The 18,744-nt window shown below is 50.8% G+C and overlaps 4 protein-coding genes and 2 non-coding genes across 6 annotated transcripts; 2 read left to right on the top strand and 4 right to left on the bottom strand.

Annotated features, from left to right (window-relative positions):
* Positions 1 to 579: 579 nt before the first annotated feature.
* Positions 580 to 1,840, bottom strand: NCU16477 (hypothetical protein; the record flags this gene model as incomplete). The annotated part of the gene is made up of 1 exon (XM_011395134.1): positions 580 to 1,840. The coding sequence occupies exon 1, from the start codon at positions 1,102 to 1,104 to the stop codon at positions 580 to 582; it is 525 nt and encodes a 174-aa protein (XP_011393436.1). The 5' UTR covers positions 1,105 to 1,840.
* A 473-nt stretch (positions 1,841 to 2,313) lies between these two features.
* NCU02890 (hypothetical protein) lies at positions 2,314 to 3,050 on the bottom strand (the record flags this gene model as incomplete). Its single annotated transcript, XM_960479.1, has 2 exons — positions 2,314 to 2,705; positions 2,756 to 3,050. The coding sequence occupies 2 exons, from the start codon at positions 3,048 to 3,050 to the stop codon at positions 2,314 to 2,316; spliced, it is 687 nt and encodes a 228-aa protein (XP_965572.1).
* Positions 3,051 to 10,508: 7,458 nt separating this feature from the next.
* NCU14046 lies at positions 10,509 to 11,638 on the bottom strand. Its single transcript, XR_897798.1, has 2 exons — positions 11,269 to 11,638; positions 10,509 to 11,201 (listed from the first exon to the last, which is right to left on the bottom strand). It is a non-coding gene; the product is annotated as a ncrg118 (non-coding RNA).
* Positions 11,639 to 11,895: 257 nt separating this feature from the next.
* On the top strand, positions 11,896 to 14,057 carry NCU02894 (flavin-binding monooxygenase). The gene has a single exon (XM_960483.2). The coding sequence runs from the start codon at positions 12,320 to 12,322 to the stop codon at positions 13,823 to 13,825; it is 1,506 nt and encodes a 501-aa protein (XP_965576.1). The 5' UTR covers positions 11,896 to 12,319; the 3' UTR covers positions 13,826 to 14,057.
* A 1,906-nt stretch (positions 14,058 to 15,963) lies between these two features.
* Positions 15,964 to 16,036, bottom strand: NCU15064. Its single transcript has one exon. It is a non-coding gene; the product is annotated as a tRNA-Arg (tRNA).
* Positions 16,037 to 16,880: 844 nt separating this feature from the next.
* Positions 16,881 to 18,266, top strand: NCU02895 (MutT/nudix family protein). Its single transcript, XM_960484.2, has 3 exons — positions 16,881 to 17,238; positions 17,384 to 17,589; positions 17,660 to 18,266. The coding sequence occupies exons 1-3, from the start codon at positions 17,136 to 17,138 to the stop codon at positions 17,822 to 17,824; spliced, it is 474 nt and encodes a 157-aa protein (XP_965577.1). The 5' UTR covers positions 16,881 to 17,135; the 3' UTR covers positions 17,825 to 18,266.
* Positions 18,267 to 18,744: the final 478 nt, after the last annotated feature.

The following is an 18,744-nucleotide window of genomic DNA, read 5'->3' as shown; positions in this document are numbered from 1 at the left end:
AATGGACGTTAAGTGAATATCCAAGGAGCGTACTGGCTATGGGTATAGGTACATGTTCCACGACGCGACAACATAGAAATCCCATTGACCAGGTACGTGCAAACTTCATTTGTTACTATTGCGTATTGGTTATATCCCGTCGACTGTGACGTGGTAAGAAGAGAAGGGGGTGGAAGGAGTTATGTCGTTAGTGATAGCCTCATTCTGGGAATTGGGGGTCGATGTGCTGGTATGCACCAGCTGCTGTGAGCTGCTAGTGTCGTCTACGGCTCCATGGACTGGCAAGGTGGCCAAGGTATATGATGGTGCCGATAATACTAACTGTGCGCCGAATAGCACAAAAACAAATGATCCGATGATAGACGTCGACCATATGCCTGCGGCGTTATACATCAGGTGATAATAAAGTCAGTACAGAATCTCCAGACTACTCAATTACGCATTGCCTCTCAAGTATCTATAGAGAGTCACCAAAGATCTTCGAGCCGAATGATGAAAGATGTCAGGATGTCTACCTAAACAACCAAACACAGGAAAGGGACGCATAGGAATACATCATAAGTTCAAAGACAGGCAGCATCAACTGAAGCATGGTTCATATATGCAGTCACCCCATGCGACTATCAATGAGGTCCAGATCGGAAATGAGATCAATATAAGCTGTAAGCGTGGATTACAAAAACAGTACAATAAGAAGAGTAGGGTATTCATTCGTCCACAGATGTCCAGAAACCATGTATCGTCCGGTTCCCATGTCCAAATCAGAACATAGCGAGAAAACCTCTTCATCCTTTTATCCCCCAAAAGTGTTGCGAAAGCAAAAAGCAACAAAACAAACTGTGATGATGTCGATAGGCCAAGCAAAGGAAAAAAAGAAACCCGCGCGATATATCCAATCCAATTATACAACATGCCAGAGACATAACCCAGCCCAACACCTGCGCTACCTAGAAATCCTGTAAGCCCTTGTGATGGTATGATATGATAGTGAGAAGATGCAAAGCTAGACAAACATACGCACTGAAAACGGAAACGCAAACAAAAACAGTAATAGCACAAGGGGGGAAGGAAAATGAAATCCCCAGAATAAACCAAACCCATCATGTGAGTGCCAGGTCGCACACAATTGACTGCAGCAAGTCCAGTGACCTCTCGACCTTTCGACCGACCGAAACTTGTGACCTCTCACGACAGTAGTGACCTGTCAACAAACACCCTATCGGAATTTCAGCCGCGGTCTCGGCAACGTCTTGGCAAGAAAGGCACTGCCCCAAGCCATCAAAGAGCGTTGACGGTGTGATAGATACTTGTATGGTGCAAGTATCACCGTCGGCCTCCCGGGTAATCCCAAATTATTCCTCGACTGTCTGTCGAGGTCTCGACCGCCTTGGAATTCCGTCCAAGGTGCCGCAGTATGTATGTAACGCGTATCATCCATCCGAGATCCGGTTGGCCGGTCCCAAGAAATAAGGGATGCAAGTGATGATCCAACGGTGAAGGAGGCCAAGGGCGCCAAGGGGACCAAGTTATCTCAGATCGCCTTGGCAAAAAGGGCCAAGGCCATGTTTCTCGCTTCGTTGATCGTTCGCTTCGATTCCGATAGTTTGGTCTGTTCTGTTTTGCTTCGTTCCCGCATTCTTCTTTCTAATCATCTCGTTCTTCGACGACTCCCGCCGTGTTTCACACACCTTCCGAGAGAGGTGAGAGCTTGTGCCATTTGCCAAGCTGTCAATGCAACGTGATCAGCACGCACGAGAACCAAACACCCGAAAAGCCAAGACCGTTTCCTTCCCGGCCGATACCAAGCCTCTTGGCACATGTGCCGCATAACGTTCTTCCCATTTGCTTGCCGGTCGCTGTTGGTTTGAACCAGTCGTTGGGCAATGCCCACCTCCATCCATCCCTGTGTCTTTTGTTGATGATAGTCCCCCTTCCCGCTCCTTCGTCATTGGAAAGGAGAAATTGTGCCGCGGCTTGGCTGGCACAGAATGGCACGTTGCTGTAGAGCCCAGGACCCAAAAACCAAGTTGTTGGGCCCGCGTGCCGTGTTAATATGTAGGACTCGCATGTTTGTATAGGGTGGTGAGTCGGCGGCCTCCGTTTTCCCCTTTTCGGTATGTTTTCCGGCACCGATAAGCCTTATTCGTTTCTCTGTTCGCCGATCGTTTTGATAACAGGCCGTCGGGTACCTGTGAACTGGGTGTGGGATGTCGATAAATGAAACTTTATCGTCCATATCTGATGGATATTTTCGACTTTTGATGATGAAATGATGATAAACTGCTAAAGTTATAGCACTTGAGGGGACTGGTTTCAGGATGAGACCCGTCGAGCCCATGAGCGGCTCAACCGCATCAAGAAGCGGTTGCTGGACTTCTTGCGTACCTTCAGGTCGTCGTCCGCGCTGTCGAGCGAGAGGCTGCGCGCCTTGTTCAGAGGAATTTCAGTTGTCTTTGCATTCTTCATGTCCGTATGCCTTCTGGTCACGGTCTCGTTATCTGATTCCGATCGTTGAAGGGACTGCCTCTTAACTTGCTTGCTGGCGGGCAGGTTGGGAGCGGAGCTGGGGTCGGGGGTAGTCTCGACGGCATGTCTGGTCAAGAAAGCATCACCCTTTGGTGTTGGTGCCCTGCTCCTGTTTTCGCCATCGCTGGGATTGTTGGGGCACTTCATGAACGCAAATGGGAACGGAATCTCGTCACCGACTGCTCAAGGGATTAGTCATGCCTCAGCCAGAGAAGGTGGATGCACTCACCGAGCTTGCACCATAGCCTCAAGTCAACCGTGTACTTGAAAAAATCGTTGGATACTGTAGTGAGCTGATTCTGGGCCAGCCAGATAACCGTCCACTCTTCGGCTTCCTTGATCGCCTGCGCCTTCTTGCCGGGAATGAGGAGCTGAATGTCCTTGCTGGCCGCGAAGTTGAGGACAAACTGTCGTCGCGAATACTCGGCCGCCGTCAAAGCCTTTCGAACCTCCATCTGGTCGATATCCTGCTGGGAAGTTCCTCGACGCTTTTCCCTTACTGCCATGTTCGCCGCTGAAGTCATGATGATGTGTAAGAAACAAAACCCAGAGAAGTGACGTATATGGTATGGAGTTTGTCTTGGGAACTTGCTGTCAAGGAAGCGTCGCTCTGGTGGTAGCGAAAAAGGAGTGTCCTGTGGGAAACCCCTTTGGATGGCTGGCAGCTCCCTCCGGGCCTCTTTGTAATGTCGAAAAGAGGAAGATGGTAGTTACAGAGACGACGGCGTCTAATTGTGTAACAAGAGACAAGACAATAAAAGATTAGGCCGGAATTTGGTTGACAATCAATATACCGGTGTCGATCCGATGCTGAACACTGCAGAGACCCGCGGCAGATATGTGTGATGATAGGACAGTGTAGCAACAGCTAAGCTGACAGGAGTCTCGGTGGAATGATCAGTGAGACCATAATAGGATCACACAGAGAGGTCTCAAGAAAGGAATCGATCCGGGAGGTTCGGGACAGGGGATCCTTTAAGTACAGATAACGTACTCGAGCGGCAAGGGGGGATGGATGAGAGGACCTGACTGGGGAGGACTGAGGAGGAGCCAGCTGGCAGGGTTCCGTTGTAGGATCCCAGGGATCCCAGGAATTTCCCAGGATGGCGCCCAGGTTTGCGTTTGACGGGGCCTGACGAGAGCCAAGCAGTGCGTTCTCGAATGCGGGAGCTTGGAAAAGGAGTCAAACAAAGTGAGGACCCATTCGGACCCATGGGTGGCTGCAGAACGAAACCGAAAAAGAAACAGAGTCCGGTCTTGTCCCATGCTGGGCAATCACAAGATTCAGAGTGGAAGCGTACCATCAAGTCGGGTCGCTTGGCTAGGTCGGTATTTGCTCGTCTTTGGACATCGATGTCGCGACAAGGTGAGGTGAGTAAGCGGGACCCGACGTGTCAGTGGTGAGCGCCCGAAGCAAGCTGCCAAGACGCGCCGTGTCTGGCCATGATGCTGCGTGGAACTCGGGCGTGGAGATGTCTCCGGAATGTGCTTGGCATGATGTTGTTGAACGACGGACGATGCTTCAGGGACAGCGACAGTCAAGTCAGGTGGAGCAGATGACGGGACATGGTCGATGCGGGGAAGCTTGCCGGGAGATCTCCATGCGGTTGAAGTTTGATTTGGACAAGAACTGAGGCGTCGCGTCTTTGCCCGCCCGGCACTCAGTCGACAGGGCCGGCAGGGCAGGACAGTAGTATTACAGTATGGGACCTCCAATTCGCACATCGTCCCTTCCACTTTGATAAAGGTCTCTAGAGGTACTGTAGCAGATAGGCAGCACTGCAGCAGCCTGCCAGGCAGGCCCGCGACACTTGCCTTGCCTGTAAACGGGCAGGCATTGCAGATGGGCAACCACCATCCACCATCCACCGCACCATCCCTCATCAAACTTGTACTAATAAACGTTCAACAAATCGTTCACCACGGCATATGACGCTCACCCAATTCCCCCCCTCATACGCGTGCACTCAGCCGATTACTAGGTAAACCCCTTTTCTTTCCAGCCTCTCAGCTACATACCTACCTAGATATGTACTCCGCTACACCGCCATGACCGATGACACTTGTTGTTTTGACGGCTCGTATAAAATGAAATTGGGCACGTCCATGCGAACACGTTACGTTGACGCGCTCGCCGATCGTAAGACGCCGGCACGCTATCTATCTCGGTGGAGAAGCTGAATTGGCCAGAACGGTCCCTGGGCCGGGCCTTGACCGTCCTTTCGTTCCTCACGGGTCCCTTTTGCATTCCCAGGTTGTTCCTAACAAGCTTCAGCCAGGCCCCTCAGTTCCAAGACCCCGCCAGCAACTGAACCAACCCTTCCCAGGTCTCCACTCCGCTTGCAACTCTCACTTTCCCTCCATGATCCATGCCACTCATCATCGTTCGAACAATCCACGACCGATCAAGTGGAAAACAAAACTTGCACCAGCCTGCACCTCGCTCGCTTCTTTGCACAGCCAGCAGCCTATCAAGCTTACAGCGGGGTTAGGGTCTTGGCAGGAATGTCGATCATTTCCTTGCCGACATTTCGCTTCGCATTGATCCAGACTCCAGCGCGTCGTCTTTTTTCCCCATCACTCACTGCCGTCCAACACCAAAATGGCTTGTGGCCATCAACAAATGGGAACAGATGGACCTGTCTCTGTCTTTCTGTCTTACCCCAAGCATTGCCAATTCTTGAAGCCATGTGTCATCCTATTCCGACTGCCTACATACCGAGGGCGACTTGCCAAGGGCGGCGGCAAGCCTTCCACTGAGCATGTGGTCAACTAACAGGCACCAGGTCCAAATGCCATTTAAACTCCAAAAAAGGAGAGTTGCACAAGCGCACACAACAACAGCCCCAAGACCCAAGGCAGATCGCTTAGATGGGCAGGGCTAAATAGGAGACGGGGGCCCGGCGGTGCCGCGATGGTGGTTGAGACGATAGTCGTAAGTTCGACAAGGCAGATATTGAGCCAAGATCTACGACCCTGTGCAATATCTGTGGTGCGTCTGTACCTAATAACCACCTCACCTCAACTATTGTCTCGTCATCCGTGAAACCTCACTCGATTTATCTGGCCGTACCACTCATGGTCCCATCCCTTGGCTGAGGACTACCATTCGCTTTACGTCGATCTTTTCGTTTTACGACTTTCGGACTTTATTCTTTCCACCTCAGATAACGGGACCTACACGTCCCGTCCCGCTCGCTGAGCTAACTGAACTACACTAGACTGATCACCAACGACACATGCAACTAGACGCAGTTGCGCAATCCTCACTTCGACCGCAAGCGGTAGCTGGATCGACTCAAGACAGTCCCTGGATAGACTCACCTAACCCACTTTTCTGGGCGCGCCTGACATCTAGGTAATCTACATAGGTAGTGTATATCAACCGCGCAAAAACTCAGAGGGCGCATCACCCAATTCTCATCATTCAAAATTATTGTGTGCTATGTTGATCCGGTTGCTGTACGTGAACTCTTCCCTGTGAGTACTGCTTGTGATCGCTGCTTACTGTATAAGTCAGCGGGCGCGACGGGCAGCTAGAGGCAGAGATTGGCTGCGCGCCCGCCCCGAAAAAGAAGAAAAAAAAAGGGTTTAGTCTATCAAGGGACTGTTCCAGTTTTCAATCTATCCGGCGACCGAGCTTCGCACTTGAGGTTTGACAGCAGCGATGATGTGTTTTTCGCTCGGGCTCCGCTACGCTTACCTCGGCGAAGAAGGAAATCTTTTTCATACAATGATTGATTGACAGTCCGATCGAGTCCCATCCGGACCATTTCTCCTGCCTGTCCATTACACAATTCGGCAATGGAAGGCGCTAGAGGGTAACAATGAAGCCACCTCACAGGTGCTTGATACCTCTAGCTTGATTATGTGATTGATAGTCCACCCAGATCTCCACCCGTTTCTTACACATCAGTCCTGGAAAGTTTGTTAGTCTCTTACTCGCCCCACACATTCTTACAGGGCATTAATAGTGTACTTACAGCGGGCTGCTACGTCCCCCGTCTCCCCTGCTCAAAACCCCCGTCTGTAGGTACCAAGCTAACGAACTTACCAGGACTGATGTGTACACCGGGACCCTCACATGCAGGACCCTTCCGTGACCTGCATAAAAAGGGATCTTTTTCATCACTACGATCGCCATTGGGCCTCACCAAACAAAGTTAAACCTCTTCCTACCATTGTCTCTTTCCTACTTACTTTCTAAGATAGCGCCATGCCGCCATGCCACCAACGCTACACTAAATCGTGCGTTATACTAGCGCCATCGAAGTAAAGCAAAGCAAAGCGGAGCGGAGCGGAGCGGCGACGACGACGACGGCGCACCGCGAAGCGAGGCTCGGCGTCGGGAGGGGACGGGCGGTTGTCTCCGCAGCTCCGCAAAGAACCTAAAGCGCGGTTGGAGCGGGAATGGGGACAGGATGAAGGAAAAGACATTTGAGATCGATTTTGGCTACGAGAATGGGAGACCCTGAGCGGGTGTTTCAAGATCCGTTAGTGCTTATTGTTGCGATCTGCGGGGGTCAGTTGCGTGCTATTTTCAAAGCTCTGGTTGTGGAGGGGATGGTTGGTGTTGTAATTTTTGATTTTGATTTTTTTTTTTCTTCTCTTTTGGCCCTACAGGGCTATAGGAGCAGCGGTATCACCCAACGGTTTCCACTTGGTTGTACCGTAGGTTTCTTGGCGACTTTATGGATAGATAGCAGTAGAAGAAATAGGCAAGACAGCGCTGTGCAAAGAAGAAGGCAACGCAAACAGCGAAAGTACACTACAGCGCATCCATACTATCTATGTACGTCAACAAGTAGGTAACCTTTCTCGCAATTAATTCAAGGTACGGGTTGTGTAACTCTGCGATGACTTTTCTTCTGTTCCAGTACAATGACCGTCGCAATTACGACGGAGATAAAAGGTCTTAATGACAGAAGCAAGACTCCAAGGACAGGCAAGCAAAGAGTCAGATTGTACACTGAGTGCAGGGCGTCTGTGATACCGAGGCTTTGAGTGGACGAGATTGAAGCAAAACAGCCCAATATAGTAGAAGCCCCTCCCATGTTAATGCAATTAATGCCGGCAGCCCAAACTTTTTGCGAAGGGTACTCGTCTGGGCTAGAAACTAACGCTTTGCAAAAGCAAAATCACAGACCAGAAGGACGAGTACATAGACCTTTGGCCACTGGACGACCGCCCCGAGCCTCAAAAGTGGGTCTGATAGAGCGACTATACCCCCCCGCGCAAGTGGTGTGGAAAATAGTCCGGACATTTTTGGGTGTGGTCAGGTGTCAGTGTGTCCGGACTATTTTGCAAGCTGCCTGCCCCGCTATAAAGGTATAAGTACGCCCCCGGCCTGCCACCACGATCAGGCTCCATTCAATGCACTTTCCCGTCGTTAACCATTTGCAATTGCATGTCGCAGTCTTATACATAGCACACCAGAGGAAAATGCTGGCAGTCAAAATCCTTTTGCGAAAGAGAAGGGTTTTGTAAAAGGTAGTATTTGCATGAAGCAGAGGTTTCTACTGTACATAGTGAGTGGCGTAGCGAGGCACTACTGACTGCAGTGCCTTAAATCCGTCCAAAATGTAACGACGGTACGGATAATTCCTTCCGATGCCGTTGACGACGTTGAGGCAAAATGTAACGCATGATCTTTTCCACGTCCCGAGATCTCGATCGTATTTCCCGCGCGAGCTAGTTAGCGTTCAACTTTGGTCCTTTTGTGGCCTGCGAGCAATCGATTGTTTACATACCACCTCAAAGAACCGATTGTCGTCAAGATCGCAAGATCATTTAAGCAGCGAAGGGTTTACGACTCCACAGCACAACCTCCAGAGAATCAAGATGTTGAGCCGACCGGGTGTCTGGTGGGCGGTGGGCCGCGAAGTAGGGTGAGATCATGGATGGATGTTGAGGTCGAGACTTCGGGTTCCCCCCGCGCCTCGAACGAGGAACTCCCTCCCCATTTAGGTACGTCAACAAAACCTCTCCAGTCCAAGGAACTCATCCGATTGATCCATTTCGTGCCGGCATTGGATGCAAAGATACTGTTGAAGTTCTGTTCCTCTCGGAGCACATTCTCAAAAAGAAACCTCCGCCTCATCAAGCGCTATCACGACGACGTCAGCATCGCACGATGGAAAGTATCTCCCAATGCTATCTATCTATCCACTTCATCTTCCCCAATCCCGTCTCGGTTCTCAAGATCTCGATTAGATACGTCGTAGGGTTGGATCCTTCATCTCAGCAAGAGGTGCCTTTCTGCCGCCACTTTGTTCGTAACCCACTTACAACCTGTTATTCGGCCCTTCGTGACTTCGTTACCTGGCATATCTCCCCGTTCGTTCAGTTCACATTGATCGGACGGTACGGATTGATTCCAGCTGCATCCGAACCAGAATGATATCTGGGAGCGCAACAGCCAAGTTACACTGATGTTCCGCATCTACATACTTGAGTTATCTTCAATCTTGTCATTGACGCCGCCATTGATTTCATCGTACAGTATTGTCGTCGTCATCGCAAGGCCGGTCGGCAAGCTCCATAAACATCATATCTCTGATATGACAGCCAGTCTATGGTACATTTTAGGGACATGATCGGCGAGTACTACCTCCGCTCGTCCTTGGTCCTCACGCATTTGGGTACTTCAAAAAGTTTACTATGGGGCTTGAAGCATGCGGGATGAACCGACGCTTCCCCGCCTTGCTCAACTGCGGTAGGTATATAGACGACTCATCGATCGAGTGGCCGAAGTTCCGATCGCTGCACATAAACGTTGATTCTCGCCCAGCAGGAGAGACTGAGAACTGGTACATTGAACTACTGCCCACAGTCGCTGCTCTGCTCCTCGTCCTTCGCATCGTGCTCCGTGTCTGGGGAGGCTTCATCTCCGTTGACGACAAGAACTGGAGTTGGCCGCCATACGTGGCTGATGACTGATATACTCTCGATATGTTGTGTTTTGCACGAACCCACAAGGCGACTGATCCTCGGGACACACGATTTGCTCTGTTGTCTCTATAGGAGTTTCTTGCTAACAACTTTCCACTGAAGCGTTACTATGGTAGATTCATAACATAGGTATGCGTGAAAATCGCAGTGCGGTTCTTGTGGATGGTATGTAGGTCTGGTGTTTCCCAGTTGTTGCCGAACGATGCTGGAAAACTGTCTCAGTGTGCTCGAGGGCCTCCCTTCACAGGTGCCCGACTAGAGTGAGAGATATTTGGAACAACCAGTTGAGAACAATGGATAATTGGGTCCGGGGAGGCATATACGCCTTTCCGGGCACGCGATGATCCGCAAGTCTCCTATCAATATGGGTCAGCACTATCTCCGACGGTAGCGAAGACAATACTGAACGCAGGTATCCATAACTGTGGGAGGGCAGTGCTTAAACTTTGTGACTGGTCATATCAACATAATTATGCTGAAGACAACGACTGTGGAGATTTCGTAAAGAGGTGCCGATTATATCATGATAGTTGACTTTGAAAGCTGGAAGGCAGCAGATAGACACATGCGACTTACAGGAGCAGCTCGTCTTTGAATGCCTCGACAATGGACACCCAAAACAAGAGGAAATCAACTTCATCCACTTGACTGGGCTGCAAACGGGTATGGACTTCCGCTTAAGAATCCAGAAACTTTGCGAGATAATGAGGTGTGTGGCTACATCAGATTCTTCACAGCCAATGGGCACCTAGTTGGTTACGCCGGACAGGGGATACTTTGGGGTTGTTCCTCAAAGGTCTTCAGTTAGAGATTAGGTCTGTGATTTTCTGAGCGCTGGTGATCTATTTGTTGGGATAGGAATCATGGAACCTACAAGCTGACCAGGAAATGGCGTATGTGCGTTTTGATGGCAGGAGAGGCGTTTGGCGGTGCTGTGCAGAAAAAGTAAAGGATACGGTACCCCATGATCCATTGCATGACTTTTTGATCTGTTGATAAAGAACTCTAGACTAAGCCAGCATGCACAGGGTGCAGCGAATAACGTCGATTACTATTACTTAGGTCTATTAGGTAGAGATATAACCGCGACTCGAGTATTACCTCGCATCAGGTTTGTGTGCTGTGACCCCGATACCCATTGTCCAACAGAACAGAACCAACGCAGCGTTGTTCCAACTGGTAGCTTTCCGGCATCACGGGTGGAAATAACGTCCAGAAAGAAAGTAGAAGAATATCACAATACCCAATAGCGCCATCAGGATCAGAAATATGCTGCAGCATACGTCTGCAATGGTCCGCAAGTTTGGCTTTGGCGCTCCTATGTCACTGTCCGTTTCTTTCTGCCACTAGTAGAGTCCCTGGAAGCTACCCGTGCCGTCTTGGGAGTCATAACTCTGCTGCTCTAGGTCAAAGCTATGAAGGTATGTTTGCAACGCTTTTTGTGGAGTTTGAGGGAGGGCTTCTTGAACCAATGTTGTCTCTGAAGGTGCCTCTTCGGAGTGGATAGATGTCTCCAGCCTAGAAGGAGATGCTGGTATAAGCGTGAAGCTAGGGCTTGGAAGAGGCGGATGTACACCTTGCGCTGTCAATTGCGGCATGGTGTGATTTTCCGCCATCGTTGTTGTGCTTCAAATACGTTTCAAGTACCCACAACGGGCCCTCAGGAGGAGACAGAAGAGGCTTGCGGTCGAGTACGAAGAGCGATAGGCAGGAAGACGGGAGTTCTTCAGCAGGATGATGATAGTTAGCAACAATGATCTTGGGGAAAGACAGCTCGGTTATAGTACTTGCTTTTTGAGGAGCGCAATGCCGTGGTTCAAACGTAAGGCCTGGTTCGGACGTTGGCTCGGATGTGAAGGTATCTCGAAGGTCGCCGTCGAGCCCGCAACGGTGGAAAGCGGTTACTTCCAGTGATAGCGGGGTTGATAAGGGATTCAGCCTGAAGAGCGACAATAGCTGCGGGTTCACCGGTGATGGCGACAAAATTCTGGTGACAGAGTAAGGGAGGGACCAGAGTCACCAGACGGTTGATGATTGATTGGGTCTAGTGATAGAACTAAGTTATGCTCACTGGAAGATCAACCTTCTCATCGAAAGAGAACATGATCGGTAGGCCTCCCGGCAGACCACAGGACATCCAGTCGTTCTTGAACTCGTCGCTTGCTCTATCTTGTTCTTGCCCGTCTTAGACCAGAGCAAGCAATCGAAAGATGGAAAGATGAATGGGAATTACCTACCTCTAGAAATGGAAGGAGGTGTATCACAACCCCGCGCGACTTCCAGGTACGGCTTGGCATCTGTAGGGCAGCACAGTTGTGACAGGGCAGCAAGGGGCAGGTAGGTACCCCCGGGCGGATCATGCCGTCTGACGTGAGAAGGTTAATGACTCCAGCTTCTTTCCCACAAACTCCACCGGTCCCCAATTTCCTCTTCCTTGTCCTGACCAACAACTTCTTGAGAGGAAACATCAAACCTTTGTCATTGTCGGGAGTTCGCCAAGACACATGACTGCCAGCGAATCGCAACAACAAACTCACAAACGGCCGGAATGATCCCAACAATGGCGCTAATTGGGAAGCAGCTGAATCACTCGCATCAACGGATCAGCGTCGTGATGGACGGCGAGACTGGGATTGCACAGACCATTCATGTAACCCCATAGAGCTGGCTCAGCTGGCGAACCTCGGCTGGGGCAAGAGATTTGGCGATGTTGCTGTGAACGCGCTGTCAATATTTAAACGCCCACCCAGCCCTCCTCCGCGCGGGCCCCGTCCGTCTCCTACGCGATTGTATATCCGACCCCGGGCCGCAGTGCTAGCTACGCCGAAACAACCCACGCACAATGGCCTCCGAGGACTCCACTTTCGACATCATCATCACCGGCGCCGGTCTGAGCGGCATCAACGCCGCCTACTTGTTGCAATCCGAGTTGCCTAACCATTCCTTTACCGTCCTTGAGTCTCGCGACCATATCGGCGGAACATGGGCCTTCTGGAAATATCCCGGCATCCGCTCCGACAGCGCCATGGCTCTGTTCGGCTTCCCCTGGTACCCATGGACCAAGGACATTAACATGGCTGATGCCCATCTCATCAAGAAATATATGGAGGACGCTGCTGCGTCCCAGGGCATTGACAAGAAGATACGCTTCAACCGCCGCGTCACGTCAGAGAGCTGGAGCAGCGAGGAGCAGAGATGGACGTTGCACGTCGATGTAACTTCCGGTGACGGCACCGTTCTCGAGAAGAAGATCTTCAAGACGCCATGGCTAGTCAACGCCACCGGGTACTACAGCTACGAGAAGCCTCGGTCCACTGTCATTCCCGGTATCGAAAGATTTCAGGGTCAAGTGGTACATCCCCAATTTTGGAATGAAGAGGTGCAGTACGATAACAAACGCATCGTCATCATTGGCTCAGGTGCCACCGCTATCACTCTCCTTCCTGCCCTCGCCAAAACTGCCAAGCATGTCGCTATGCTCCAGCGTAGTCCATCATATGTCTACAGCTTGCCAGCTAGAGACGAGCTTCAACCGTTCCTGGAAAGATTCATGCCAATCCAATGGGCGGGGAAGATTAACTGGTGTATCAGGATGGTCGCCGAAACCCTCTTTGTCCAGCTGCTTCTGAACTTCCCCAACTGGGGAAGGAAGCTTGTCGTTGACGAGATGCGCAGGCAGCTTCCCAAAGGTTTCGATGTCGACAAGCACTTCAACCCTCGGTACAAACCTTTCGATCAGCGTGTGTGCCTTTGTCCGCAGGGAGACTTTTTCAAGGCTTTGTGTGGCCCGAACGCTTCCGTTGTTACCGATCATATTGAGACCGTCACCGAAAACGGCATATTGCTCAAGTCCGGTGAGACTCTTGAAGCCGACATGATCATCACCGCCACTGGTCTATACATGGTTTTGCTCAACAAAATTGACGTCTTTGTTGATGATGTCCGCATCAATGATACCATCGGCCAGCGCTACATGTGGAACGGAGTCATGCTCGAGGGTATCCCCAACACAGGTGTTATCACGGGGTATGTGGCAGCCACTTGGACTCCTGGTGCCTCCACAAGGACACGGCAGTTCATCAAGGTCATTAAACATGCGGAAAAGACGGGAGCCACCACTGCCACCCCTTATATCGACGAGGCCGAGCGCGCACGACTTCCCAAGAAACCCTGTATTCCTAACAGCTCGACCTACATCACAGAAGTCCGTGACCGACTTCCACTTGTCGCCAACGTGGGTCCTTGGAGGAACGGAAAGAATTGGCTGGAGGATACCATCCGGCTTTGGTTCGGGTGGGTCACAACCGGTATGCGGTTCACTTCATGGAACCGAGCCAAGAGTGATTGAGTTATCGCCAGTCCTCCAGGTTTGGATATTGGTGTAGAAACGCCTGACATCTCCAGTTGGGCGAGTCCTCTTGGGCCATGCTCAGTCCTCGCACGTTCAGGTCCTTATCCTATGAAACCGAAGAGATAGTAATGTAATCCAGCCAACCTTCATTTCTCCCTTTACGGAATTTGGAATGTCCCAGTCGCCTTTTCTATGATTGAGCATGCTTTTGTTTCCCTTTTAGCCGTCGTACTCTTGGTTCTCTCTCAAGTGACAGACTTCGCTAGGCCATATACCTTGCTTGCCTGAGGATAGAATCCCCTTGGGGTCCAGTGTGTACCGTCCAATATGGTATTTCTTCCCTCATTCGAATTTTTGACTGGTGAAGACTTACCTTGATATTTTCAACAAAGCGGTTGTAGGTGTGTCCGTTGAGGTTCGTTCAAGCCCGCAATCAGCGTTGTCGAGTGATGCATCAGCAACTTTTCGATCCTGCTCTCGACACGCCAACACTCACCCATGTGGCTGACATGCGCTCTATATATGCCATACCCCCTTTCTTTCACTACCGGAAGAAGCCTTCGATGAAGGGGCCGTAAGTGGATGTGGATAAGAAGGGGTTGAATGGCTCGTTGGCCGTGATCCCCATTGTCCCATATGGACGAGGTTGCCGGAGGCAACCATGTCTTCTAGGCCGGCGATATACTGTGTATGGGGATGAGTGAAGAGGGCGCCAAGCCCGATGCCGCAATCTAGGCTCTTGAGGTCGGTCCCATTAAGGGTATTTCCGTTGTCTAATACAACGGTAAAATGGGAGAAGAAACCCAGATTCCCCATCACACTTAGCCTCACCCCAAGCTCGCCGTGCTTGGCCAAACTTTCTTTTTGTATCCGACACAGCACCGATACAAATCAAGGAACAGTCACACCGGGCTCCATGATCGCGTGGTGATTTGATCATTCACTTTGATGACATTATCCATCCCATGCGAATTTAGCGCCACGGAATCGTTTACTTTCGGCGCCGGTTCGCCATATCACAAGTTCTTGTCCTGTGAAAAAGTCTATGGAGGGATGGTGAACTTGTTGACAATCTTCAGTATGGCGCTCAGCTGGTTCGTGAAGCCAGAGCAGACGTTACGCTGGGGACTTTGCGCTTGTCCGTTGCTGACTCTGCCTCGCGAAGGTCGTACGGGGTGATGTAATCGGAGACGGCAGAGTCGAAGAGGACGGCATCTTGGCCGAGAACGGAGATGAGGGCTTGGATGGCTGTGGTCCAGACTCTGTGAGTGGTGCCGGGTGAGAGGACGGGGTTGAAGGAATAGTGGGGGGGTCGCGCTCGTAGGTGGCTTGCGAGTGGCATCGTACCCAGGATCGGAGTCGGGGTAGGTGCGGGGGATTGGGGTTAACATGGCTATGTACCAAGGTACACTGCTGTTGGTGATCAGCATTCAAAAGCAGTGTGACCTGACCATGTGAGAAGGCGTGTGTCATGATCTGCCCTGCAGAGATCGTGAATCATCTGAGATATTGCATGGGTTATGGCGGGAAAACAGTATCACAAATACAACCAAGCCTAGAGTTGCCTCGATTATCTCTCAGAATTTTGGCTTTCAACAATGCTGCATATACCTGCCACAGGCAGCGGTAAAACATGGATTCAAGCGTAAACGGCTTATTTCTGGATTGCCGCGTGAGTTTCTCGGGGACGAATCTGGCCAGCAACAAACTGTATCGAAGTGCAGCGAAATGTGTATGTAGAATCTTGGGGTACCTAGACCGAGAAGGCTAAGAGCACAGGGTTTCGCCCGCTGCGATGCGGCTCCCCACTTGGAGGCAGGGAGGTTCTGAAGTCCGAGAGTGTGACGAAAATCGAGAGACTGGTGTGTTTTCACTCAGCATCGCGTTAGCGATCTCATTGTTCCAGACATGACATCACAGTCCGGCTTTGAGAACATGGCAAATCGCGTACGCATGACTAAGCAATCTTCCACGATGAGCGGTAGGTAACTCACTTGAGATACAGAAGGCCGCATCATGTTGCAAAGCTCCAACATAGCAATGATGATGCTCGAAGATGAAGCGAAGATTGCGCAAAAAGATAAGATGAGAAAAAAGAACGGAAGGAGTGCGAAAAAACGCAAAAAGACCTTGAAAGCCCGACGTGGGAATCGAACCCACAGCCTCAAGATTAGAAGTCTTGCGCGCTACCGATTGCGCCAGCCGGGCTGTTGTTGTTTTATTTCCGCTCTATTTGAGTCTCATAAGGTGTAGAGACAGCAAAAACAAATCTCGATCCTCTTCCCACAACCGCTCTGTCAGTCGGCTGTTGAGAGCTAAAGTTCCTCGCGCCCAGGAGCATTTGTTGTTTTTACTCCACCGGAAACATGGGGCCCCGAAAACATGGGTGCACCATGATGCAACCGTCTACTGTACTGATGTTGTGCGCTTTAGGCAGTTCGCTTTCAGTCCGTCGGCACGGGGTTATGGTAGACCACAACCCAAGACACTGGCTGGGGCACTGCAGTGTGGTATTGACAGGCGGATGCAAGCTGCTGCTGCAAGTGGAATCAAAACTGAAATTCCCCTGATGTTCACCCCAACAAGGACTGAATAATAGGTCAGCGCGGCGAAGTTTCGGATGGGAGATACCTCCAAGTGAGCGTACATAGTACACTACCGTAGGTACGTTTGCCTACACCAGCTTTAAACTTGATACCGGACTTGGAATTTAAGGGCATTTTTTCGGTGGACGGCGATGGGAATTGGTACGCCTTTGCTGGGATGTACATGACTTGTTAGCTTAGTAGCGTAGCGCTACAAAAAACAGGGGGTGAGTAGGCCAAAAGTCAATTGATTTCTGTGCCGAATTTAAGGTTCTTTGCTACCCTGGAGAACCACGCTAACAAGTCATATCCCAGCAGAGCCCGGTGTACCTTGTGGTCCCACACAGTCGCTGTAACGACCCGGGCTCCCGGGCTGCCAGGGCCCTGGAGGGCGTTCTCCTGGGCGCAGCAGCGGCGCGGGGTCTTGCCCGCGTGCCCGCCTTGCGGTACTGCAACACCGTGTCAACCTCACGGCTCCGGTGCGCGGGGACACCTTACCGGGCACAGCCGGAGCTTGTCAGCCTGGAGGGACATTGAGTCACATTGATACATACGGCGGCATCCAAGGTTCTTCATCCTGAAATATAAGACTGGCTGACAGTGCGCATAATCAAACGTAAAGGTAGAAAAGTAGGACAGCGGCGACTAGCGATATCACTTACCATCCTAGCCAAATTGACATAGTAAGCCACCAACCGAAAAAAAAAAGCAAGTCGAACAATATGGCATCACAGCAACCTGTCGTCCGGGTGGGCGTCGCGGCGATCATCAGTGATGCGGAGGGGAAGATGTTGGTGGGAGTGAGAAAAGGGTCCCATGGATCGGGTACGTACCTCCTACGTCTAGACAGTCCTCAGCTCTTTTTCCTTTCCCTGTCTGTTTCACAGACTTTCACGGATGTCACGGACCTCATCGCATGTTCCTAACAGCATCATTTATGCTTACACGAACTGCCTTGACTGGGCAACAGGAACGTTGCAATTTCCCGGTGGCCATCTCGAAGTCGGCGAGGACTACTTGGAATGCGCCGAGAGAGAGACACTTGAAGAGACGGGCCTGAAGGTTAAAGCCGAGAAAGCTTTGGCCTTCACCAACGATATCTTTGATGCGGAGAAGAAGCACTACATCACTATCTTTGTTGCCTGCCGGAGGGATGATGAGCAGAAGCAGCCTGTGGTAAGTCTATGCCAGCCTGTTTGTCCAGCCTTTGGAGGAATATGCTCGCTAACTTGCTCGTCTTCTCAAGGTAATGGAGCCGGAGAAGTGCGAGAGCTGGACGTGGAGAAGTGAGGCTGAGCTCAGAGAGTTCATGGCCACTGAGGAGGGGAAGCAGCGGCTCTTTTTGCCCATTGTCAACTTGTTCAGCGATCGCTTGTTCAAGGAGCATGGCAGTCTGACGGCTTCGCTTTGAGAGGGTCCATGGCTGGGAAGTTCACATATCCGCCCGCAACGCATTTGTCTTTCAATACAGCAATATGCAGTTCGCCATGATGAGAAACAGCTAGCTCGTGTTGTGTTTACATCCGAGTGGTAGTCATGGCCAGAAAAAAGGGGGAGGGCCCGTGCGCATAGTGTTCTTGACATCAAGCGTTGGCGCAGATCCAGTGTTTGAGAGAAATACACTATATCTGTAATTCTGGGGTTCCTTCTTTCATTACAGCTGAATCTGGCAATCATTTTCCTCCGGATGTAAGTTGAGGATGTCGCGGCTCAGGTGAATATGGCTGAAATGCTCTTGTTTCTAGTGGTTCAGTTTCTGTTCACTTTTCACCCAAGCCATCGTTCCAATTGCAGCCTACCAGGACAGTTTTAGACGGGCCAGACGTGACCGCATCTCAAAAACAAGCATTGCCCTTTTCCTAAGAATCTCAATGTTCTGGATGGCTGTGGAAACTCGTGTCGTTGGGCAACGTACAGCTGATGGGGTCTCTCAATTCTGTGGAGTGTGCGTGGAAATTGCTAAGTGTGCCCCTCTAAAAAAAAATGCGAGGCCATGGAGATTTCTGACCCATGCTGTTCGATAGATTCTAGATGCACCTAGATAAGGACGACTTAGCTTACCGACTAAAAAAATACTTCATTCAATGTTGTTACAATTCAGGGATCCGTTGAGCTGCAAGCTTTGGGTCCAGGAGGAGACTCAGGGGGATATGTTGACTTTGTAGCCAGCTGAGCTTCCCATCTTCACCACTCGTTTCACGAGGCCTGGCCATGGAAGTAAACGAAGATAACCTCCACTGCGCAGCAACGGAGAATTTTGACAAGAGAAAAAGACGGTGAATGAATCACGCAAGAAACAATTCATCACATGACACCGCAGAGATCAAGTGT

This window comes from Neurospora crassa, linkage group I, assembly GCF_000182925.2.
Source record: "Neurospora crassa OR74A linkage group I, whole genome shotgun sequence".
NCBI lineage: Eukaryota > Fungi > Ascomycota > Sordariomycetes > Sordariales > Sordariaceae > Neurospora > Neurospora crassa.
This window is presented reverse-complemented; position numbering and strand designations above follow the sequence as displayed.